The 26,562-nt window shown below is 44.2% G+C and overlaps 1 protein-coding gene across 1 annotated transcript in view; it reads left to right on the top strand.

Moving 5' to 3' along the window:
* TGFB3 (transforming growth factor beta 3) overlaps positions 1-26,562 on the top strand; it is a 137,242-nt gene that overhangs the window by 45,253 nt on the left and 65,427 nt on the right. The window contains exon 2 of the mRNA XM_086937531.1: positions 16,384-16,547. Within this exon, the coding sequence (XP_086793657.1) occupies positions 16,384-16,547 (164 nt within the window). The remainder of the gene's footprint in view (positions 1-16,383; positions 16,548-26,562) is intronic.

Here is a 26,562-nt window from a genome sequence, read left to right as displayed (position 1 = left end):
ATTCTAAACGAGCCATTCGGTACACGTATGACATGTAGAAAGGTAGAGAGAGAGATAGAGAGGGAGAGAGAAAGAGAGAGAGACGTGTACGGTAACAGGTCATTTAGTGCGCTCACAATACAGAACGGCAGGGGTCAGGTAACACGGAAACGCAAACAGAGGGAAGACATAAACCCATACATTACATACACACAAACTCAGACAAGGGAAGACAGTACGTGTGTTACATACAAATAATTCACGACAAAATATAGAACAGTTATTGGCCAAAAGATCTCTTTGTGCATGCTGCGCATCTTTAGTATCCTATTTATCTACGTTCTGAGCTCTTTTTACCCTTTTCCTCTTTTTCCTCTCGTTTGCCATCTTTGCGAGTGTTCTCAGTTACTAATACTTACACCTCGGTCAGTTGGTCAGGAATTAACCTGGCCGGGTTACTGCTCACGGTGGGATCTTTAAATCATTTTTCCTTTTCTCCCTTTTGGCGAAAAGGTTCTCCAGGCTGAGGCAACGGAGGGCATTAATCGGGAGAACAGTCGGGCAGCTTAGCTATATCTATAAGGGTGTGAGAAGGAGGTGGTACATTAACAACATTCCTAGTCTTCCAGACGGGCGGTGCTTAGGTAACCCTTACCCCGGAACTTTCCTTGTCCTTTTCCTATCTAGTTAAACGTCATAGTTGTATTTTCTGGCGTGCTGGTTCGAGTCATAGTCTGTCATATCGTACTAACCCGTCGAGTATCTACGTCAGTCCATCCTCCCAATCACTAGGTTCTGAGGGAGGAACAGTCATGTCTAAGTAAGGGGGGGTGCTACATCTTACAAAGCTAGTCATGTATAAGCACTATGCTCAAATTCCCTACTTCCCCTTCCGTCTGTCGTTCGGTCATCACTCCCCCAAACTTCAGCCGATGTTCCGACGTGACCTGCAGATGGGAGGAGAAAGAAGGGGGGTGGGGGCAACATTCAAAACACATCAGCGCGCACAAATCCGAAAATGTTTTTACTTACCACATACTCGACCTATCTCCACACGGTGCATTCTCTACCATCTCGGTGTTTAAGCCCAGAGGGACTAGTAGTGTTAGAAACATAATCATTGGTGTTCTGCGTATCCGCATGAATCACTCGAGCGTGGTCTTTTAGATCCTGTGCGAGGGTGGTGGTCAGGTGGCGTTTCTTCAGTATTGCTTAAGGGCATCTAAAACGTTTTTCCTGCTGCCTGTGGCATACAATGTAACGGCTTAAGTATTGGGCTTTTTAACCTTCAACCTTAATAAAGCTGCTTACCTTTCGCTTATATCGGAGACAGTAGTAACACATTCGAAACTCATTAATGCAATCGCTACAGTTGTACTTGCCTTTTCAAAAACCTTTAATAAAAAATGTTGGCGCACAAATACGAGCCTACAACCCAGTGGGCCGGCCACAGAGCAGACTGGAGCCGGGCGTGAGGGGAACGAAGTCGGTGGCCATTTATTTCATAATATAAAGTGCGGCAAGTGCAATAACATCGTATCGAAATTCATTGGGAGTAAGCGTCATAAATGTCGAAAAGTCAAACTTTCAATAACCATGGTGCGTTAAAACTTAATATCAATTCATTGTCCGAATGCTCAATTAGTACCTATTTCATATCAATTCATTGCTTTAACACATAATTGGTACCCACCCTATACCAGTTCATTGTCCCAACACATAATCAATATCCATCTTATATCACTTCCTTTTCTGAACACATTATCAATATCCATCTTATCTACTTTCATTGTCCAAAAACTACATACGTATCTCAGAACATCAAGGCTTGAGCAATCAGGGTACAACAAAGAGCTGAAAGTTTCATTTGTATCGGCGCCATTTTGGGCGAGGTCAGGCAGGTCCCAGTACAGTCAGATTGTCTACACTGACTCGTGGTTGGACCAGAACCTCTTTTGGCAGTTCAAAGAGTTTTTCGCAATAGGGTAACAGACTGGCAATATGAACCATCAGTCAAAAGTGGGGAGGGAGGCAACAATCTCTCCTACCGGGTCACTCTGGTGTTCCACCGGAACTGAACAAATCTGTATTTTTGCAGGATTTTAGTCATTTCAAAACTGAGGCTGGCGCCGGCTGGAGTGCGCCGACGTCTCGTGGTTTCCATCGGGGGACGGGGGCGGGGGCGCCCGTGGAGGGGTCGGCCCCCCCCCGGCTCTTCTAGAATCTTCAAGGTCGAGGAGAAGAGCACAGGACGTGCACCAGTCCTGGGCCAAAAGCCGTTTTTCGATTGGGACCCTGTTGATCGAAGCGTTGGGGTGTCGCTGGAAGCCTCCACCTGGGGAGGTGGGGGGGGCTCGTTCGCGCCGCTTCCCCCTTCCAGCGACCCCACGCCGTTTCTCGGCTCCAGCACTTTGGGATGGCCGTACCAGGCAATGAAGAGAGGGGGGAGGGGGGGTCGGAGGCAGCAAGACATCCCCCCCCGCGGCCTGCAGGGCACCGTTTTCTCTGGACTTTTCGTAGTGGCCAGACCAGGCGATGCGAGGGGGAGGGGGGGTCGGTGGCATGTGCAAGACACCCCCCCCCCTCCGTTGTCAGGGCCATCATAAAAGAAAGAAGTAGTGCCGCCGTGTGCAACCCTCCAGTGTTGTCGAAGCAGGGCGCTGCCTGTCAACCTTCCAGTGTTGTCGAAGCAGGGCGCTGCCTGTCAACCCTCCAGTGTTGTCGCAGAAGGGCGCTGCTGACCTCGGCTCCGGTTTTGTTTTTCTGATGGCCGGAGCAGGCGATAGAGAGAGGGGGGGGGGTCGGTGGCAGAGGCAAGACATCCCCACCCCCCGTGGCCCGCAGGGCAGCCAAAAGAAGAGAAAGGGGAGACCATTACAACTTTCGGGCCGTCCGCCCCACAGCCTCCCCTTCCGATGGCGGCCAGCCGGGCCCTGCTCTGCACGTGTTGAGGCCTCGCCTTCCGGATGGGCGTAACCGCGGACCTGTTGCACTTCGGGAGCTTCCGGAATGGGGGTAGGTATCTGCTGATTTGTATCTATTTCATGTTACCGTTATTTGGGCGTGGCGGGCGGTGGGACAGACATGCTTTGGATAGCGAGGGGGCGGCGGGGCCTAGCTACCTCGTGGCTGTCTTGGCGTCAAGCTTGGCTTCTTTCGCCATTTTATATTTCTTATTACGGACTATTTCTAATGTTTCTTATTTTTAGTGAAGTCGGAAACTCATCAGTGGGCTACTGACTTAGCTTGACTTCTTTTTCCTTCCTTTTCCAGTGTGTGTTTCATGCTAAAGTTTCTGTTAACAGGATTCGGTGATCACTTCATATTTTATATGTCCTTTTATCAGGGATACCCTCCGGTTGAGCCGGATGATCTACCTCCAATAAATGGTCCGGGTGGCACTAGATTATCAATCAGTGGGGAGTGGGTAGGCATGACGGATTACAACGGGGACAAAAGTCTGCATTACCTACCCTTTACTACTTGCAAAGACTAGACAGAATATCTCTATTCCACGTTATTTGCAAACAGAAAATACCTCAAACAAACTATTCCTTGAACAATAAATGTCCAGTCAATCAATCAATCAGTGGCGAGAAAAACAGGCATGACGGATTACAACGGGGACAAACGTCTACATTACCTGTCCTTCGCTCTCTGCAAAGGGAGACGGAATATTCCTATTCGTCTCTGTTTGTAGACAGGGAAGATCTCAAAGAGCAACAATCGATATAAATCGATATCAAACAATCAGTGGGGAGAAAGGTAGGCATGACGGATTACAACGTGGACAAAAGTCTGCATTACCTACCCTTCTCTATCTGCAAAGAGAGACGAACGTTCCTATTCGCCGCTGTTTGTAAAAAGAGAATGTCTTGTCTCAAGAAGAGAACCAATATTTCAAGTAGCAACCAAAGCTAAATGAACCAATAAGCGAATAATATCAGTATTTAAATACCGATTCCAATACAATCAATCAATCAGATGGGTAAAGCCATCCTACCAATCAGGCGTGAAGAACGCCCTACTTAATCTTACCCGGACCGGACCATGTGAACAGTTCTTCGTCTTCCCTTTCCAGCGCCCGATCGTTCTCTTACTCCATGCAGCATTCCTGTGGGCTTCCAGCCAGGACAATAGGTCACTCGAGAGAGGTCCGTTCAGAATCGGTGAAGTTCATTCAATCGGCAGCCGGACGAGGGCCCTCTCAAGGCAGGTATACTCCAATTTTTTAGATGTTCACCCCATCGTCTGGACCTCTCTTACTGGACCCTATGTCACTGGTGGGCCCCGCGTTGGGACGCCAATTGTGGAATGTTAGCCCAATTCACAACCGATGCCCAGGCTGCTGGCGCAAGACGCCTCTTAGTTCCCATTCTGAATAGTTACCAAATAAAGAGACGGGCGCTGGAAGCAGGAACACAAGAACAGAGTTTTATTTCTCATGAGGAGAGCCTGTCATTTCGGACACGAAACACAGTGTCTTTCGGGAGGTGCTCTAACAAGTTCTCTGAGACATCGCCTTTTATACATCACAAACATTCCTTATTACAATAATGACATTGTGAAGCAAGGAAAAGACATCCCCGACCCCTCCCCGCTCTGGCGCAATCCAACACGTGGCTACAGTAGAGGTCCTCACCCCATACAATGGGAGGGGGCTATCACCCAGCTGAGTGTTCCGCTGATTCCTTTGGAATGTGTGCGCCTGATCGATTCTCGGAGGGGTGGGGAGGTCATGATCAATAGTAGCTCTTTTGAAGAGGGGCGAGTGCATACAGTGGTGGGCAACAAACTGTATCCTCAGGCGAAGGAGATGACCAGTGGTCCGTGCGGACAATCGGGCTCAGTGGAGGGGTCATCAAGGGAGGGGTATTCATGGGAAGAAGGGAGGTGATGGTCAGGCACGGGGTGTGATTCCCAGGGACAGAGTCGCACAGAGAGAGAGGTCTTATGACCCGTACATGAGAGAGCGGGGACAGTCAGGTACAGCTGGGGGGGGGGTTATGTCAGCTGAGGCGAAGGATGCTTCTTCAAGAGGAAATGGGGGGGGTGCGTGGGTCAAGCAGGAGGGTTACTTTTCAGAGCAGGGTCGCGCAGAGGGAGAGGGTTTTATGGACTATGCATGTGAGAGTGGGGGGGTGTTCAAATGCGCGCAGGAGGGAAGCCGGGGATTCCAATGAGCGGGCAAAAAGGCCATGGTGCCTAAAATGGCTGTCATGTACATATGGGCGCGGGCTTTTACTGGCGGAATGATGCGGTCAACGTTTCACGGTATTCATGGTGCCTACAGGGAGGGGGATGGAAGAAGGCAAATGAACACCGCTTATGTACATTAATATTGCTAATTTCCACACTTTCCTATTTTCTGATCCAGTCCAACCCTGGTGGCAACCTTTCATTAGAGAATGAGGGGCATGTGTCTCCTTGCATACGGTAGCGGCTGACATGTAGAAAGCCACTGCTTAAAATTTATATAAAATGATGTAAAACAGTATCTATAAATGTAAGCACGGTTGTGTAGTAAAGTTATGTGTTTACTTCTCTAGGTGCACATGGTAATCTGTCATCATGAACATTAATGAGGGAGGCGCTGTGCACCTACTTACATTATACTCCAGTGCCTTGAGAGGTGACGCTACATCCAGTGCACACCATTATGCTGTAGCTCAGTAGAATCAATGCAGCTGCTTCTGCTACTATCGAGCAGAAGTGATGCATTTGTGTATGCACATTAATTAAGCCAGTCTGGTGGTTTAGTGGACTTATGCACCCACTGTAGGGGCCGGTGTTCAACCTCCTGGTCACAGGTTCAAATCCCGATGGATCCACTCAGCCTTTCATCCTCTTGAGGTCAATAAAATGAGTACCTTTGAGTTCGGTAACAATAAACATCTCTTTTTTAGTGCCAAGATACTCTTGGGTGAACATGCGCTTTACAAATACATGTTATGTTATAGCAGGAACAAAGCATTTGTGTGTGCTATAATAGAGCAGAGGGGACGTTTTTGTAAATGTGGAGTAAGCTAGCGGAAATGATGCAGCGGTGTGTGATGTAATATAGGAGTAGTGTTGCAGCTGTGTCTGATGTAATATGCCAGAGGAGATGCAGTTGTATATGTGCAGTAAAACAGCCGTAGCAATGCAGATGTGTGTGTTGTAATATAGCAGAGGAGATACATTTTTATAAGTGTTACGGCAGTAGTGATGCAGCTGTGTGTTATGTAGTATAGCAAAGGAAATGCATTTGTTTGTGTGTGGTGCAATATAGCAGAGGAGATGCATTTGTGTGCTGTAATACAATAATACTGACAAGAGGTGAATTTTGATACAGCAAAGCTACTACCAAAAAGGTCCTTGAGTGATTACAATAAAGTAAAATGTAAAAAGCAAGCACTGTCTGACTATATGTCTCTACACAACATTGTTATTCGTAGTCAAAGTATAACGGGTAAGCACACAACAAAGGAACTGGAAAGGTATAAACACAATTTATTAAAATCACCTCCCAGTTAGGGTTACAATCTAAGTAAAATCCAATAAAATATTCACAAAAGTGAAAGGAACTAAAAAAAGTCAAAGAACAGAGGTCGACGCTGCGTTTCGGTGTATGTAACATTGTGACAATATGATGCGCAATAATGTTTGCATGAGTAGATAACAATGTGTTTGTAAATATAATGCGTTTTACATATGAAATGAACTACGAAACCCATAATTCTTAGCTGTAATGACAGGAAGTCACGTAATAATCAGGTGGCTTTGTGTAACCACTCCTTAAAGGAAGTTAGTGGGTAGACTGAATATTGACCGTGATCAAGCCATCAGTTGGCGGCGAAACGTGTTGGTAATTGAATTGATATTGAGAACTATGGATAAATAAAGAAGTTGGAAAGCGAGATCCTGACGAGTGCGTGTTCATTTCCTGGAAAAGGGAGGAGTGGACGATTGAATTCGGCGGGGCTCTGCCGAGGAACTCGCACCGATAAGAGACGCGCCAGGGGTCAACCAAAAACGAGCCAAGTTGTTGTGATATATATATATATATTCCAAATCCTGTTGTGAACGCCACGTCTTAAGTCACGCGCAGGAGTCAAACAGGACACAGACCCAGGATTCGTGCTGATTACTTATTTATTCTTCCAAGTGTCTGAGACGCGTTTTGCCCCGCGAACGCTGCTTGTTCACTCGACAATCTGTTTTTACCCAGAAGGCATTTTTAAAGTGGCAGTGCATACAAAAGTGAATCACGTGCTATCTACTCGCCATGGATATAGAAAAAACACTACATTCATCGTATAATACTGGTTTGTGCATTTGTTGGGCTATCAGTTGATATATAAAACTATTTGTGTGGGGACTCAGGGGGATCGCCGAACAAATCCACTGACAACGGGGTTGTAGGAAGGGCGGGTTTTATTAATTTATACAGTCTTCGCTTTTGCACAGGGACTCGATAGTAGGGAAGGGGATTGGCAGCGTCCTCCGCAGCCTCTCATGTGCCTCCCCGTCGTCTCAACTCCCGGTGTCGTCTGGGAGGTGTAGTCCGGGCTTCCGCCGTTGTTGCGCGAGGTCCGGTAGATGACAGCAGAAAGAAAAGAGAAACCAATATTACCCCGGCTGTCCAGAAGAACAGTGGTAGGGAAGGGGTTGTGAGGAAGCACACGTGCACACTATATACCCCGCTAGTCGTGAGGGATAGTGAGGGGAAGGGGGTTGTTTACTTCGTGCACCGTACGGGTCAAGGGGGCTTGTCCCGCTTACGTCCCGCCCAACCCAGGAAACGAGACCGTACCTGTCCTAGCCACACTTCCCGGGAAGCGTGGCTGGGGGATGCGCCTTCTCGTCGGCCTCCTGGCGTGTCGCTGCAGTCTCGCTCCTCCTCAGGTCTTTCTCCGGTGGCTCCTTGGTCCGTCTGGTCTCTCCTCTTTGCTCTCCGCTCCTCGATCTCCCTCCACTCGGCTCCGTCCTCGCTCTTCCTCCACTCCGCTCCGTCCTCGCTCTTCCTCCACTCCGCTCCGTCCTCGCTCTTCCTCCACTCCTCACCGTCCTCGCTCCTCCTCCACTCCGCTCCGTCCTCGCTCTTCCTCCACTCCTCACCGTCCTCGCTCTTCCTCCACTCCACTCCGTCCTCGCTCTCCAGTCGCCACTCTCCTCCTCCGGGTGTAACACACACCTGTGTGCAACCTGGGGTGGGTTTTACCGATGTCTGGAGGGCGGGTCCCAGGCCTGGGTCCGCCCAATTAAAGAAACACAGGTCTTCTGTATTCAACAAGGGATGACAGCCGTCCGTGGTCTTCCAGGAGTCCGTGTGCTGTGCAAAGAGAGGGGACACATGAAAAGGCAAGCCTGGAGGACCCGAGTCCGGGTCCCCCTCGTCACAATTTGTAAAATACATTTTTATGTTAAAATCAACCAATTTTTAAAAAGCATAATCATAAAATCCATATCAGCTTTTTTAAGTGAATTCTTGTAAAATACACTGGCCCTTAAATCGTTACATTAACTCAGTAAACATTTTATCCATTTGCATTGGCGAAAAAACATGACTAAAGTGCTTGAAAGTGCTAGTGACATTAAAATCATTTCATTTTCTCTCTTCGTGTTTTACAAAACCTAATAAATTAAGTTAAATGTTCTTAATACGTTCCACATATTTGTTGCCAATTATTGCTTTTTTTTATATCTTTCTTTTTTCTCTTTATATGTTTTTCATCTTTTCAATATTGGATAACCATTGCAATTACTTTCTCGTGGACATTTTTCTCCAGCCAGTACCACTTCTATTGTATGGATCTTGTCCAACATGCATGCTCTAAATATCAGTACCAGAATTTGAATATATCCCTTTGATACCAGATATTTGTATTTAATCCGATCTATAAATAATGTTTTAAAAAAAACAACATTTTAAGATATTTACAAATATTTAAAATCATTTGTACCCCAATTATTCATGAAATACATATATATACAATATTTACAACATAAAACACCTTATTTTTCCTCTTTCATATCTGATGTCATAAACTTATCTTATGTGTTTTATGAGGGATATAAAATAATACCTTGTTGTATATATTTTAACTGGTTATCTTCTCACTTATCTCAGAACCTATTCTCTTCATGTATATCTAAACCAGACAAGTATATAAATCTTCCGTTAGATTCAATCCATTCGGATATTTTGAATCTAACAATAAAATGTATCTGGTCTCCAGCTTCCTTAACTTATTCTCACGATCACCTCCTCGTCTGTTGGGGGGGATTGCATCAATAAGGTAATAAGTCAAACCTTTGTTGTTTGACCCATGGAATGCCTTAAAGTGTCGGGCCACCGGATATGTATTATCTGAATTTGTTATGGCTCGAAGGTGCTGAAGTATTCGAACATGTGCTTGTAGTTTAGTTGAGCCCACGTAGTTTAACCCACATGGACAAGTAAGCACATATATATATACATATATATATATATATATATATATATATATATATATATATATATATATATATATATATATATATATATATATATATATATATAAATGTATTGTCCACATCTCTGCGTAGAAAACCTGTGTTCTAGGCATATGAGCTGCAGATCTCACACCGAGCATTAAATCGGCAATTGGTGTTGGGCTCGGATGATTGCATGTTGTTGACGTCTTGGAAGAAGTCTTTGTAGTCACGAGATAGGTGACTCCTCCCTTGGACGATAGTGCGCATGGGCATCGACTCCATCCTTAGATTGATTTTTTCCGTTACACCTCATGGAAAGGACGCCATTCACAAGATGCCCCATGTGTGGAGCAAAATTTCCACACAGTGACCATCACAAGGTCTGTAACCTGTGCTTATCGCCAGAACATGACGAATCCAGTTGCACAGCCTGTGCATCCTTTCGATCGAAAAAGAGCATTCGAGATCGGAGGGCCCGTCGACGAGATATGCAGAGATCAGCTCCGGAACCGGTGGATATCTTCGACGAAGGTCCATGTGTCACAGAAGAAGATTTCGATGATCTCCAGATCGTATCCGAGGCAGATGACTCCGATGACTCCATACCTTCGGATCAACGTGTGAGTACCACTCCCCCTATCCCAGCCCAAACACCAAAATCGAAGGCAACGGTCAACACTCTGCCTGCAGGGCCCAGTCGAGACCGAAAAAACACTTTGAAAGCCCTGCCATCGAGTCCGGCTCCGAAGAAAATAATGAAGCCTTTCAGGAGCTCATACTGAGCGGACCGCGTGTGCCGATACCACATGCTCCCTCGGCACCGAAACAAAAAGAAGTCCCGGTTCCGAAAGACACTCCGAAACCGTCGACTCCGAGAGACAAAGCGGCTCCGAAAACAACGAAGCCTGTTTCCGATGCCCCGAAAACAGCTTACACTCCAAAGCTGATACCCTCGATGCCAAAACAGACAAAGCCTGCTTCCAATGCTTCCGAATCCACGAAACAGGCTTCGCCTCCAAAGACAATATCTTCAGTGCCGAAATCTACGCCAAAGGACTCAACATCAGCTCCTAAGGCTAAAGACAAGCAACAAACAGGTACGGAACCGAAAAAATTGGTGCCGATGGCTGTGCCTCAAGAAGAGGAGCTTTTCCAACCAGATCCTTTACAAAAAAGGATCTACATTGATCCAGAAACAGGACAGGTTTCCACTACACCACACTGGAAGAGGAAGTCAGATACAGCACCTACACCTCCAGTGCCTGTCAAGAAGAAGGATTCTGCCACATCTCCTATGCACCATTTTTCTCCTGTATCTCCTTCTACTCTTCCTTTAAACATTTCACCTCAAAATTCTCCTCCTCATTCTCCACCACATACACACCCTCAGGATGTTGATGATGATGAGAATAGCATGGGGGGAGGGAGAGACCCAGATGACCCTTTTCCCTACCCAACAGGTTCACCAGACTGGGAGTATCCAAACCCATGGGATGTACCAGATATTCCTGACCCACATAAAAATTCATCTAAACCTTCTCCTCCAGAAGACATTATTGGGTTTGGACACTTAATTAATAGGGCTGCCATCTATCACAATGTCACCATGCATTCAGATGAGGCAGAGGAAGATTTTTTATTAGACAGTTTTGAACAGTCCCAAAAATCTGTGCAAATACTGCCAATGATTAAAGGCGTAATTAGGCATGCACCAGAAGTGTTTAAAGATCCTGTACGAGCTAGAAACATAAACTCAAGGATAGAGAAAAAGTACAGACCAGCTCCTAGGGACACTGCCTACATTAAAGGACAGCTACCCATAGACTCCCTAGTAGTTTCAAATGCTAGGAAAAGAGCAAATTCCCAAACATCAGGCGAAGCACCACCTCTTGATAAAGAATCAAAGATCATAGACGCTTCACGGAAAAGAATAGCTGCCCAAGCTAGCAATACATGGCGCATTGCTAACACACAGGCCCTCCTCTCAAGATACGAAAGGGTACACTATGATCAGTTAGAGAACCTCTTACAACATCTACCTGCCCAATATAAAGCACAAGGAAATGACCTCATACAAGAGGGTAAGCTTATATCAAATGCATCCATTAAATGCGCACTTGATGTAGCAGACACTGCATCCAGAGCAATAAACACCAGTGTCCTCCCTAGACGTCACGCGTGGTTACGCATTTTAGGATTTAAGCAAAAAGTGCAAACTACTATCTTAAATCAACCATTCAACCAACAACAATTGTTTGGTCCAGAGGTAGACACAGCACTTGAAAAAATGAAGAAAGACACTGACACAGCAAAGTCTATGGGAGCTCTGCAGTCCACCCAAGCACGAGGCTCCTTTCGTCGCTCCTTCTACAGAGGAGGCTCCAAACAAGCTTGAGCAGACAATTCAGCTTTGTTTAAAACAAATACACAAACATCCTCCAACAGAGGATACTTTAGAGGAGGCTACAGAGGCAACAACAACGAGGGAAGAGGTTGAGGTAATAACAACAAACGAACCTCTTCCTCCACTAAACAGTGACTTCCTTCAGCTCCCCAATAGCATTCTACTCGTGAAGGGGGGAGATTAACACAGTTCCTACCGGTCCGGAATTCCATTACAACAGACAAGTGGATAAGACAAATTATCCAGTATGGTTACTGTCTAGCGCTTACAGATGCCACTCCACATATACCACCCAGACAGCGTCCAATGTCCACAGAACATCTAACACTGCTCCAACAAGAGGTACTCTCATTGCTGCAAAAAGACGCAATAGAGTTAGTTCCATTGCAGCATCAAGGAACAGGGGTTTACTCACTCTATTTTCTAATACCCAAGAAGGACGGAACACTAAGACCAATTCTAGACCTAAGGCCTCTCAATCTGTATATACACTCAGATCATTTCCACATGATCACTTTACAACAAGTGCTCCTGCTGCTGCAACAAGGGGATTTCCACACCACACTAGACCTCAAAGACGCCTACTTCCACATTCCCAAACATCCTCTCACAGGAAGTATCTCAGATTTATACTACAAGGAAACACTATCAGTTCAAAGTCCCTCCTTTCGGGGTCACAACTGCACCACGAGTGTTTACAAAGTGCCTAGCAGTAGTAGCAGCACATCTCAGAAGACAACATATCCACGTCTTCCCATACTTAGACGATTGGCACATAAAAGCCAAGTCAGTCAAGCAGTGTGTCCAACACACATCTCAAACAGTACAAACACTGCACAACTTGGGGTTTACAATCAACTACACCAAGTCACATCTCCAGCCCTCTCATATACATCAATACCTAGGGGCTACCATAAACACATATACAGCTATAGCTTATCCCAGTCCAGCCAGGATACAGAGCATTCAAGCCTTAGTCACAAAGTTTCAAAACCAACACTCTCTCCCAGCCAGAGTGTTCATGCAACTAATAGGCATGATGGCATCTTATTGTACCATATGAAAGACTGCAAATGCGCCCCTTGAAGGAATGCCTAGCACATCAGTGAAATCGGGCTCAAGGACAACTTACAGACCTGGTGTTGGTGGACAGCCGCACATATCGCTCTCTGCAGTGGTGGAACACCAAAAACTTGTTCAAAAGGCGGCCGTTCCTCGAACCTGTTCCACAAATAGTACTGACGACAGACGCACCCCTCACAGAATGGGGAGCCCATCTGCTCTACCATACAACTCAGGGAAAATGGACCGCTCAACAAAAAGTGCTTCACATCAATCACCTAGAGCTGCTAGCAATATTCCTAGCACTAAAATCCTTCCAAGTACACGTACAGAACAAAGCTGTCTTGATCGCATAGACAACATGACAGCCATGTACTGCATTCAGAAACAAGGAGGCACACATTCCCTGCAACTGTCCCAGCTCGCTCAGAACATTTGGAGATGGGCCACTCCACAAAACATATATCTACTTGCAGAACACCTTCCAGGAGTTCACAATCAGATAGCAGATCTGTTAAGTCGACAGACACAACAGATTCACGAATGGAAACTACATCAGCAAGTTCTTCTACCATTCTTTTACAAGTAGGGTCATCCAGACCTAGATCTGTTTACCACACACGAAAACGCAAAATGCCCAACCTTCGCCGCCAGGTTTCCACACCGGCTGTCCAAGGGCAATGCGATATGGATGAACTGGTCAGGCAGATTTGCGTACGCTTTTCCGCCTATCCCACTAATACCACTAGTAGTAAGCAAGCTGAGACAACAGTCTCTCAAACTCATCCTAGTAGCTCCCACATGGGCACGCCAACCATGGTTCACCACACTGCTAGAACTCTCTCTAGTTCCACACCAAAGACTGTGTCTAACACCATCCATGCTAACGCAGAACCATGGAGACATCAGACATCCAGATCCAAGTCAACTGAATCTGGCGATCTGGCTCCTGAAGTCTTAGCATTTGGTTACCTTAACCTGCTACCAATTGTATGAATATTATTAAAGCAGCCAGAAGGCCTACTACCAGAGCTTGCTATGCCTCAAAATGGAAGAGATTTGCCATTTACTGCACTAATAATCAAATTGATGCTCTAGACGCTTCCATCCAGAATATCATCTGCTACATTCTCCATTTACAAAGATGTAATCTAGCATATTCATCTATACGTTTACATCTTGCAGCAATTGCAGCATATTTACAAAATAGACAACATATATCGTTATTCAGAGTACCTGCAATTAAAGCTTTTATGGAGGGAGTAAATCAAATCATTCCTCCTAGGTTACCACCCTCTCCAGTGTGGAAGTTAAATATTGTTCTTACCAGGCTCATGGGGCCACCTTTTTTTTTCCACAACCAATTTTATTGAGCAAGTGGGCAATAAAAACGTGGCACCCCGAAGGCCAGAGATCACCACAACGATATCGCTACAATAAGTCACATAGGTAGCAAATGTCCAAGCAGGCCTTAAGAATAGGCTCAGTATGAAAAAAAACCCCAACCCACCCTACCCCCCAACCCGACCCCCCCAACACCCAAACTCCCCCACCCCCACCCCCCATCCACACGTGTACACATAGCAATAGAATAAAAGGTGTAGGTGCAGCGCGACTGGAGCGTCGCGGACTCGGGCCAACAATGTCCATGCCATCAAATGTCCTCATCTCGCTCCGCTGGGGGATCCAGTGACAGACCCCGGTAATCGGCCAATGGGGCCACCTTTTGAACCTTTACATAAGTGTGAACTGCAAATTTCTTACATGAAAAACAGCTTTCCTTATCGCTATTACCTGTCTTAGGAGAGTTAGTGAGATTCAAGCTTTCACTATACAAGAACCATTTTTACAATTACACCGTAACAAGGTGGTTCTAAGGACTAATCCCAAATTCCATCCTAAAGTAATTACTCCTTTTCATCTAAATCAATCAGTAGAGTTGCCAGTGTTTTTTCCAAACCCAGACTCTGTGGCAGAAAGAGCTCTACACACGCTAGATGTGAAAATGACTCTTCTCTATTACATTGATTGGACCAAATCCTTTCGTAAAACAAAGCAACTGTTTGTAGCTTTCTCTCCACCACATAAAGGCAACCCCATCTCTAAAGCTGGAATTGCAAGGTGGATTGTAAAATGTATACAAATATGCTCTCACAAAGCAAAAGGTACATTAACAGTTCCTCCAAGAGCGCACTCCACACGCAAAATAGGAGCCTCCATGACTTCCTTAGGGAACATTCCCCAGAAGACATATGTAAGGCAGCAACGTGGTCTACAACACACACCTTCAGTAAACATTATTGTGTTGATGTACAAGCCAAGCAGCAAGCTGCTGTAGGCCAAGCTGTCCTCAAACTCTCTTTCAAACTACTGCAACATATACAGGTGACCACCGCTAGGGGAGACACTGCTGTACAATCAAATGCACAGTGTGAGATCTGCAGCTCATATGCCTTGAATGGAAAATGCTACTTACCAGTATGCATCTGTTCTTGGCATGTAGAGCTGCAGAGTCTCACACGCCCACCGCCTCCCCGGGGCCTGTATCTGTTCCAGTTCTATCTTAATTAGATACACACACATGGACATCCCTTTTTCTATTTCTACTAACTCCATCATTTCCCATCATGGCAAAAAACAATCTAAGGATGGAGTCCATGCCCATGCGTACTATCGTCCAAGGGAGGAGTCACCTATCTTGTGACTACAAAGACTTCTTCCAAGACAACAACAACATGCAATCATTCGAGCCCAACACCAGGTTGCGATCTAATGCACAGTGTGAGACTCTGCAGCTGTACATGCCAAGAACAGATGCATACTGGTAAGTAGCATTTTCCTTATTTTACCACTAAATTACAAAATAAAGAATAAAAGTCAACCCAGGCAATGCATTTGAGTAAATTGACACTATCCTATTCTTACTCCCACACAAAATCACATATTTCTTGTTCTGACTTTTTTTTGCAATGGATTGTACATTTATTTATTATTAAATGTACAGGCACTCTTCCTCAGAAGTAGGGAAAAACAGAACGATCACAGATTCATTTTGGAGCATATAGCACTGTCAGGCAGTTTAGTAAATGTATGGTTAGAATTATTTTTGTATACATCTTGTGTTTTGTCAGTTAGCAACAGAATAAATATATTCTCTATTTAGATTCTGTGAACAATACTTGTTTCCTCATAACATGTAATAAATATAATGTTCTTATATGCCAGATGGGTAAAATGTTTAGCTTCTCACATTGAAAGAATTATTTATATTTCAATGCATATGGGATTAACAGCACACTATATAGATAACATAGTAGTCCAGCCCTGCTTGCCCGTACATCCACATGTTGAAGTCTTTGCCTACACCAATTCGGTCCTGTTTGTTTATGAATGGGTAGAACCCAACAATACCCTTTATTTGTAAAGATGGATATGCCTTTTGCTCACTCCTTCCATTTGTCTTCTTCTCTCCCTCTTAGATGACCTTGTTCTCTGTCCAAAAGGGATAACATCGAAAGTATTCCGTTTCAACGTGTCAGCGGTAGAAAAGAACGGCCCTAACCTCTTTCGTGCCGAATTCAGGGTGTTCAAAACTCCTAACCCAGCGGCCAAGCGTGGCGAGCAAAGAATAGAGCTGTTCCAGGTGAGTGTGCCACATGAAGGCGGGAAAGTAAAACAAAGGACTAAACCGTGTTCTATGGAACCCCATGATTTGTGATCGCATTGGGCTTTATAGATATATAATATTGGACTCTCACATAATGAGTCACAGTCTAGCCATAATCTGTAGATACTCCATCATCCATGCCCATCAAGCCAAGATAGGGCCTTCATCAATGAAAAGCCTTTCACTGCTATCCCGAACACCAGGATTAGGGCAGGATCTGTGTGCTCCCTTCTCTCACACATAGGGCCTCTTCCGTGTCATGTTCCATGGAATCCTTTATCCCTGTGGCATGAGCCAGGAACTTCAGAATCCCTATTGCCCATGCCTTGAACCAGGATCAGGCCTGAATGTGCAGAAACTTTCATCTCCCTTCCAAGAGTCAATGATTAGGCCAGAATGTTGCATATCTTGCAAGATCCTCTCTGTCCCCCATTCAAGCAGTGTAGCAAATTGCATACTCAAATCTACGATGGTTGAGTATGCAGTAAAACACACAGGACAGAACCCCATCAGTGAGTCATAAATTAAAGGAGCATCTCATGATTCTAAGGGGGGGGCAATGAGGGAAACTAGCGATTGGGGAATGTATAGTGGGAAAAAGGGAGGGGTACACTTTACAGGTATTTTTAATATGAAATATTATTTCGTTGAAAGCATAAGGATCATCCTTGTTCGTACAAGAAACATCAAATAAAATATCTCAAGCTTCATTATAGCTTTATTCATCTTTAATTGGCAAGTAGTATGAAACTACCTATGGTTAACAAGAAGGAGATGGTTAAACTGGTTTGGTGTTTTTTTAAAGACTGTTTCATTGAAGGTTTATTAATTGAACTGTGAACAATCTGGTAAATCCACAAAACTGTGTAGAGCATTATTATAATTGGAGTCAGGGAAAATGCAATATTCTGGTACATGAAACACACCTCAAAATGGACTCAATATAGTATTTAAAATACATATGAGTACAAATGTTACTCCTTAGTTGCACCAGAATACATGCTAAAGAGGGCTTGCCATCAATAAGGTTGCTGGCTTGGAAGTAGTCAAAGTGAGTAAGAATCACAAAGGAAAAGGAGTATTGATAAACTTAAATGGATTTGGACTAAAACATATCAGTATTGTAATGTAGTCTCTAAATGAAGAGTGCTATGAGGTCCCCAGCAAATCGATTTACTCAATTCACTGAATTTGTGTTTACATGAAGTGATTTTAACCTAAATGTGAATTCTAATAAAGGATAGATCCTTAAGATGAAAGACAAGTTTAGTATTGCTAGTGCAAAAATCTCAGGCATGTAAACAGTAAGTTGAATTTAGATGTCCTGGCGGACACACGTTTTGCTCAAGACTAGTATTCATTTTAGTTCTGCTCATTTGGACCAGCTATAGGGGTGAACTGAGTCTCAACCCTGATTTCAGCCTACGTGAAATTTGCTGTGGTGGAAAAAGGAGGAAGAAAAAATGAGTGAGTCATTAGCTGGTCTTTATTTACTGATCCATCATTTTTGCAGCAGATTCAATAATATGAGATGGTTCATGTCACTTTGCAAATCCTTTGAACACCACGGGAAAGGTTTAAAGCTTTTGTTAGAGGGGAAAAGACATGGTGCTAAATATATATAAAGACGCAGGAAATGAGGATGGTTTATGCACCACATATGGCCACTGAAAGAAAATAAAGGGTCCAGCTGCAAGATATTAGGTCAGGGGGAATATGTGATAAAAAATGTAAAACTAGAAGTAATAAGGAATCAGCAAAACATGCAAAACTACCTTGATGACATTCCGGGTAAGGAAATTGCAACACACAGAAACAACTTCACCAAACGTAGAAATAACTTTAGGAACCTGCTAGCATTATCATCTTTTGAAATTTATAAAGGGGAATGTCATCAAATAAATAAGGACAGACGCAAGCAAGCACTTTGTAGGTTAAAAACGAATATACATTTGAGTATATTTTATTCCAGTAGTTTGAGGATCTATATGCAGAGGAAAGTAATGCTCCCTGTGTTGAGGTTCATTCACATTTATCAGGTATTATACTCACATAACCTATGTGGCTCCAAGATTAGACATTACATGTGAAGATTTCAGAAAAGTTAGTTAAAAAGTCAATATTTAACCTGAAAAATGGGTCTACAGTATATCACCAAACAGTTATACAGTGTGTCACCTCTCAATAATAAGAATATTAATTTATTTTCTGTTGGAGTGTATACAAGTTATAAATTGTGGTTTGTAAGTAAATGGTCCCATCCATTTTTTGTAACAAAGGGAGAGACTTAAAGGCATGTTCCTCTAAGAGACAAATGTCCCTACTAAATGCAGAATCAAAATAATTAATCTGACCAGTGCTCTTTTTGTGGCCCAAGGACATGAGGGATACTTAAGAGCACATATTTTGCAGCAGCCCTATACTTTATTTACTATCGCAGATAAAGTTGCCCAGAAAAATACTCTGTTTGCCGTGGCAGGTGTAGATGCAGAAAAGGCATCTGATTGGATCTGCGGAAACCTTGTTGGAAACAAAAAATAAAAAGACAGGATACTAATTAGTAGATGATTGACAAGCTATATATTTTTTTATCATGATGGGGCAGCCAATAGTGGTGTCACCTGACACCATCCGTGCTTGCGTCATATTTGGGGCCCATTGTCTTGGGGGGTAAAAAGAGTGGCAATAATTCAAGTACAAAGTTAGGATGAATACAATTGTACTGGATGTGGTTGATGTTTTATAATACCCACAAATAATAGCACAAGGCAAATGATGTATGGTCCCTTCCATGTATTCACATTAAACAATATTCCTGTGCCATATTATTGCTAATAAAACATAGATAACATGCTAATTTCTATTTATGACATATGATTTGTCTGTTGGCACATTCTAAATCAAATATAATTGTATTTAGGCATACAACTTGTAAAATATCGTGTGATTATATTAGAATAATTATTACTGGCCTGCAAATCTACACATTATAAAAATGATTATCATTCAAAAGGATGTGACACTTCGTTTGAGTTGCTACTTGATAACTTCAAGAACATTTTATCACCAAACTAGCTTACTCGTCGCGTGTTGCTGCGATCTCAGAAGAAAAGAAATTCAAGGAAACTCGTTATGATAACATTAAATTTACATTGTGTCATTGTTATTGAAACTTATTCATTTTATTTTTGAAAACATTTGTAAGTGTTATGATAACATTAAATTTACATTGTGTCATTGTTATTGAAACTTATTCATTTTATTTTTGAAAAAATTTCTAAGTGTGGCTTGAGCAGTACGTCCTCGATTGGCTTCCAATCTTGATTCTGGTGCTCTCCTGTTTCATTCGAGAGGCCTTGAGCAGTGCGTTATTGATCGTTTTCCAATCTTGATTCTCGTTGCTCTCCTGTTTCTTTTGAGCGGGTTTGAGCAGTGCGTAATCGATCTGTTTCCAATCTTGATTCTCGTTGCTTGTTCATTTGAGAAGAATAGGCTTGAGCAGTGCGTACTCGATCGGATTCCAATCTTGATTCTCTTTGCTCGTCCGTTTGAGAATACAAGCTTGAGCAGTTTGTATTCGAACAGCATTACGGGCTTGAGCAGTTTGTATTCGAACAGCTTCTAATCTTGCTTCCTGTTGCTCGTCTGTTTTTGAAGCTCGTAATGCCTTTTTCTTTCGTGCTTCTGATGTAGATTGACCGATCGATTTCCGTTTGGGGTCATAACTGTTGACGATGCTCGCAAATTCGCTATCTATTTCAGTATTCGAAAGATTATGAGGGCCCTGAGGGGCAATTTTTTAAAAAGAAAAATTGACAGAAACCTTCGCGGGAGTGTACTCAACTTCCCAAAGTTTCATGGCGATCGGATGAATGGTGTAGTAATGCATAAAGGACAAACAGACATACTTTCGTTTTTATATATATAGATATGTTATTTAATGGTACACATCAAAATTATTAAAAAGAAATGAGGCTGAAAGAAAATCAGTTTTATCTTTAATGACATGTCTTCCTATATGGATGTGTGATACATTAGCAAGGTTGTCCATTAGAAGAGTCTAAATTTATCAGGGGGCTTCAAATGTGTGTTGCCATCACGGAGCCCTACAATGGAAAATGTCAAGATAGTAGAACGTTTGATACATGCAGTCAGTCATCACATTGAAGCGTTTCCTTGAACTACAATTTTAAATTAATTTTCTTTAGACATGCTGGAAAACCTAATAAGATAAGGAAGAATGGAAAAAGGCTATCGCAATATATAAAGTGATTCCCCTTTTCTTGGGGCAAGAATATCTACCTAATACCCAATTAATTATGGCATTAGACAATGAGCGAAAACAGAAAACGAAATAATAAGTTAGATTTCAAATTTGTAATAATTGATGAGGTAAAACAATCTTTGAATTAATACAAAGTTCCTGCTCGAGAGAAAGTCACTGCCAAGCCACATTAATTGACTTACGTGCCTGTGAAGCAAGGATTGCATCAAGCTTGTACCCAGCCTCGTGAGTAGTGCGATTCAGCAAATGGACATGAAATCCAAAGATTCTGCTACCACTGGGGCATTGCCATTGTCCAACATTAAGTTCTAATCTCCCACCGTGATAAATTTGGTAACTTTTTATTAGTCATTGTGAGATATTCTGAACTAAGTCAGAGCCAAAAAATCCCTAAAACCAGGCAGTCGATATATTAATAATAAGAGGCCAGAGTATGCTCATTTGCAGTGATTTTAAAAGTTAAACCCTATGCTAATTTAAGCACAACTTCACAGAAAAGAGAAATATTAATTGGGCTTAATTTGTAATAGCAAAATGACTGCCTTTTCTTCGTTGACAGGTGAAAAGTGAGCAGGTAACTCTTCCAAAATGTCTTTACGTGCATTGAATTCAATATGCAGCATTTGAATAACTTTTCCTAATAATTATAAATTCATTTGAGCTACAAAGATGTTTTTAAATACTCCAATAATGCCGCAGTTGATGGATTATGGGGAAAACGCCATTAAATCCAAATTTACATGAAATTGATAGAAACCAGAGAATCACAAAAACTGAATTTCTACTCTTGACTATTCTGCAGAAAGTCAATGAAGGGAGAAGCATGTAAATAAATTGATGATACAGTAACTATAATTTATTTTTGGTTATTATAAATTAGGAGAAAAATAATCTGCATTGTGAGAATTGTACAATGTACTTGCAAGTGCTGACTATTGGAGGTAAGAGAGATATATGAAGTAATAATGGAGAAGAAGAAGAAAACACACTAAATTTAATGTCCTATGGATGCAAGAGGAGGCAGAGTTCCGATCTGAGTATCAGCTGCAAGGAATAACTTGGTCCTAGTTTGGATCTGGTCTCGAAGTCCTATTCGATGGAGACAATGAAGAAGAGAGGCATGGTTCGTGGTATGTAAGTCAACACCCATCTCAAATGTTATATCGTTCACAAATGATGATGGTACCGACTGTGCCGTGTCATGGACACATGCCCAACAGGACCGGATCTTATTTTTATAAAATTCTTTACCTCATCAGTCCCAGCTTTTTCATTTTTCTTTTTTTTTTTTTTTTTTTTTTTTTTTTAAACCTTTATTTTATGAAATGCACAATACACAGCGTCTGCCTACAACCCCTTGAGGCCGGCCGCTATGACATATTAGAAAAGGATACAAGAAAAACCAATAGGCAGGACGCCGTTAAAGCAATCTCTGAGTGGGAAATGTCGGGTAGAACATAGAACAATAATATCAGGATAGGAAAAGGTTTAGTTTTATGATTTTGTCGAGTACCTGTAGTAAAACTACGAAAAGAGTCGAAGCAAATCACTGAACAGGATAGACATCATCGCCAAAGGAGCACCCAGAAGGAGGAGTTATAGAGACAAGCATTTATAAGGAAACAGGAGGCCACCATCCAGGAACTAAGAGCAAACGCTACACCGCAGGATGATAGAACACAATAAACTCCCTACTATCATTGAACCCCGACCCCAAGGAACATAGAAGAGAAAGAAACCGAAGAAGAGAAGAGAAGGAAAGAAAAAGAGGGCCATAGAGACAAAGAAAAGACGTAGAACACATCCCATTCCCCCACCCTGCATACCAACGGAAGGCCACGGCCCACCCCCCCCCCAATAGGCATGCCTGTCGCCCCAGAAGAACCCCAAGTGGGAAAAGAGAGTCCGGAGAGTGGGAAAGAACATCCCAGTCACCGACTCTCAGGGAAGGAAGGAGGAGGAAAGTATCGCATAATCCCGGCCTCCACGAGCCCCGTAAGCATCCCCCACCCTGAGTAACATCGGCACAAATGAAGTGGCAAGTAAAGCGGCAGGTGGGAAGACTCAATTCCAAACGTGAGTTCACAGAAGACCGGAGGAGGACCACAGTGATAAAACCAAAACTACAAGCACATATCACACCGGCCGCCCAATCCCAGACCCCGCCACCAACACAATACCTATATTCAATGACCCCGGCAGTCCATCAATATCACAGCAGTACGTGTAAGATCAGTCCGAAAATAAGGGAGACAACCTCAACCTTGCCCCCTGCGATGCGAAGCAGCGACACAGTCTAGCCTCATGGTAGATTCCTTGGAAAATGGGAGCGAGCAGGGTGACCAACTCCATGCGGGGGATTGTCCATCAAGGTCTATCCGAAACTCAGCCATGTAGGTGACGAAAGTACATGAACCACCCGGCAAGGGTAGTGACAGCAGCTGCAGAGGAATGTAGGAAGCATCTCCAGTAGACCACAAAGGAGTGTCAAAACATGGCGTCCGTAAATAAGACTCCTTGCCCTGAATCGGCACACAGCCATCTGACCGCTGCGTCTCCACCGCAGGCAGCGTTTCAAGGATATCGGGCTCACGTACCTTCCATTCCTCCGAGTACACCTGAGTAGGTGGGCCACAGAAGTCGGACACCAGATGTGGCGCAGTGTCCCGCACTCGTGAGTGTTCCCAGTCTGATAGAGGCACAACGGAGAGGACAGCTTCCAGGCGGTGCCCAAGGATACAGGCGTTGTCACGGAAAGCAGTGCGAAAGGAATCCAGGGCTTCAAGAATGTCTGCAATCCGCACTGGTGCCGTAAAAGGGAAGGATGCAGCGGGTCCCTGTTTACGGGGCTCGAAAAATCGTGGCGGCCCCCCAGACTGAACATCTACGTCTCCGTAGTGAAGCTGAGCACCTCGCCGGTGCCCCCTGCAGTATGGCCGGGCCGGGGGCACAAAGGAAACACAGACCATCGTGCCCTGTGCAGATGGATACGGAGCGTAGGCTGCGGCCGTGTCACCAGGCGCAAACCGGGATCGTGAAGGATAGATAGCAGTTGCTCTGTCCTCAAAATGGCTCCCGCCACATCACACAGCGAGGCAAGAGACGAACAAAGACAGCAACAAGTCCGAGCGGCGATACATTGTTGCGATCGCAGCCAGCGTGCCTCCCGTGGAAAGCGGAGCAAAGCGAGGCGGAATACAAAGTAGCAGGGAGGACCTGATTCAGCTGCCGCACTCTGTAGGCCGGCTGGCCCCGTCTACTGTGGCCGCTGTTGTGGACGAAGGCAGTCGATCCCGGGGAACAAAGACCCTTCCGCGCCGGGCAGCGTCTGGGAGAAGGCGAGTACGCTACACCGCTTCCACAGCAGGGAGGCCATAGAGAGACACACCATCGGAGTCGGGGTCCTCTCCCATGCCCGAAAAGTCGACTCAGGAGCAGGATGGAAATCAGGATAGGCAACGGGACGGGAGGAAAGTGGAAGGGTCGGCGGAGCCGAAGGACTAGGCGGCCATCTTGGTTGCAGGCTAGGCTCCTCCTCCAGTCCCAGCTTTTTCAAGTACTGTGTTGCGAAAGATCAGGTTTTTGGAGGGCCTTTAGGTTGAAATTCGGTTTCTTAGTAATGGTGGGTACTATATCTTATTTAGAAGTCAAAGCAATAGATCTTTGCTGTTCTCATGGAAACCTATTGAAACATACCTGAGCAGTTGAAGCTGTGACGGATATGTGTTCAACTAGTGGGGATATCAGCATGAAGTCCACATTCTAGATCGTATCTGGAAACTAAGAAGGTGCACAATCCACCCTCAATACTGAAGAAATAAGTGTTAGCTGTGGCGACACAGCCTCAAATTAAGGTACATGCAGGTATTTCCAAGCCTCCTGTCAGCGGAATGAGGCTGATCCCTAAGGATCCCCTTGAAAAAACTTTGGTGAAAGCCTAAAACTGGTCGGTGACTGCCCATCGTCTTTTTATTAGATGCTGATCAGTGATTAGACATGGGCAGTTGCTCATGCGCTCACAAGCAACTGGCTGCCATGTCTGTTGTTCCTAGATCCACACGCTGCCCCCAGCCCTTACTCATGGATACAACAGCTCCCTGTTGCCAATTGTCTACTTGGTGTTCTCTCTCCACCGCTAACACCTTATGCAACCAGGCTCAGTGGAAGCCTCCTATGCTCCTCAAGGGCCTGCTTCTGACTCGGACGTCTACTACTACCTCTCCAGCACCAACCTCGGTGCACCGTGGCCGTGAAAGCTGCACAGACCAGATTCCCTTACAGAGAGCAATTGGTCCTTTATACAACCATGCCTGTTGTCCGTGCCTTTTCACTAGGGAGTTTTTACATTGTACAGTGAGCTGTATTAAATATAATTAGTAAGCATACAGAGAATATTTGATTAAGATGGCAATAATACATTGAGTGTTCGTAAAATAGCTGCTGGCAGCAATGCCCCCTTTGACAGTCTTTTTGGAGATTTGTGTTATCACTTAAGACGACGTTTGAAGGAAGACGTGACTCCTGCTGGATCCGTGCAGTATAAATCCCTTCGCTAATTAGCAATCTGGATATTAAATGTATGACCCTCAGAGTAGAAGTTATCCCTTTCTGTAGGGCTTCCATTCATCATTGAAAGTGGAACTGTCGAGCAGTGTAAATATTGACCTTCTCTCCACACATCTCAATGAGATATTTCATATATTCCGGAGCGAGCCCTGGTTGGTCAAACCCATGGGCTCGGCTCGACTAGCGATGAATACCCACAGGGTGGGAAGTGCATTTTAGGCGTGGATCCGTGGGCGGAGGTTAGGGGACCAGCTATCATCCAATGTTAAGAGTCTAGCTGAACTCATAGCAAACATTTCACAGCAAACACGTGAACCGACAGCAAATATTTCACCTTGGCAAACACCGCAACTGAATTTCCTGGTCTGGTATATCACTCTCCCGGGCAAGAAAGGAGAGTGCAGAATTGTAAGAATGAGGGTAAACAGCGTAAATGACAAAACAAGATGAAAGTTTATTCTTCAGTTTCAAGTAGGAGTCATAGGTTACAGGTATTGTATGAAATACATACATGACATTAAGAGCAAGATACCACAGAGAGTAACATCTAATTGCCTGGTTTAGATCCGCCATATCCATGAACATTTTCCCCCTGGATCCCTTCGCTCTATGTAGCAATTTCATGTGTTTGTGAAGGTTGGGTCTAAATAGCCTTATTTAAGCTAAAACAAAACACTGCCAAATGGACCTCTATATTGCAGTTCCAACACAATCCAGCATCCACTACCTCGATCTGCCTGGGAATGTGGGTAACCACCATGGGATGTGGTAAACCCTCATGAGACACCTGGTCAATAAGTGCCCCATTTACCTGCCTGTGTACCTTGTGCCCCAAGTGTTTCTTTCATTTTGACCTGCCCTGGCCCACTCACATTTGCAGGTCTAGTCTTGGTTCGCCTTGTGTCTGTAGCCTCCCCCCCTAGTTCAGCACGCTCCCTGTTGTGTATTCACTCCGCAGTCCTTTCCCTCTACTGTTCCCTTCATCCATGACTTTGCTATCATGTTCACCTTCTTGCAAAGGCAGCATTATGGGAGGCTGCACTGTTATTCCAATCCATGCTCACCTGCATTAATAAACTCCTGTAAATTCACCAGATACTGAATGCAAAGGATCTACTTTCCTCCTATAAGTCCATAAAG

This window comes from Lissotriton vulgaris, chromosome 9, assembly GCF_964263255.1.
Source record: "Lissotriton vulgaris chromosome 9, aLisVul1.2, whole genome shotgun sequence".
NCBI classification, from domain to species: domain Eukaryota; kingdom Metazoa; phylum Chordata; class Amphibia; order Caudata; family Salamandridae; genus Lissotriton; species Lissotriton vulgaris.
The sequence above is the reverse complement of the archived record's forward strand: the minus strand, read 5'-3'. Positions and strand labels throughout refer to the sequence as shown.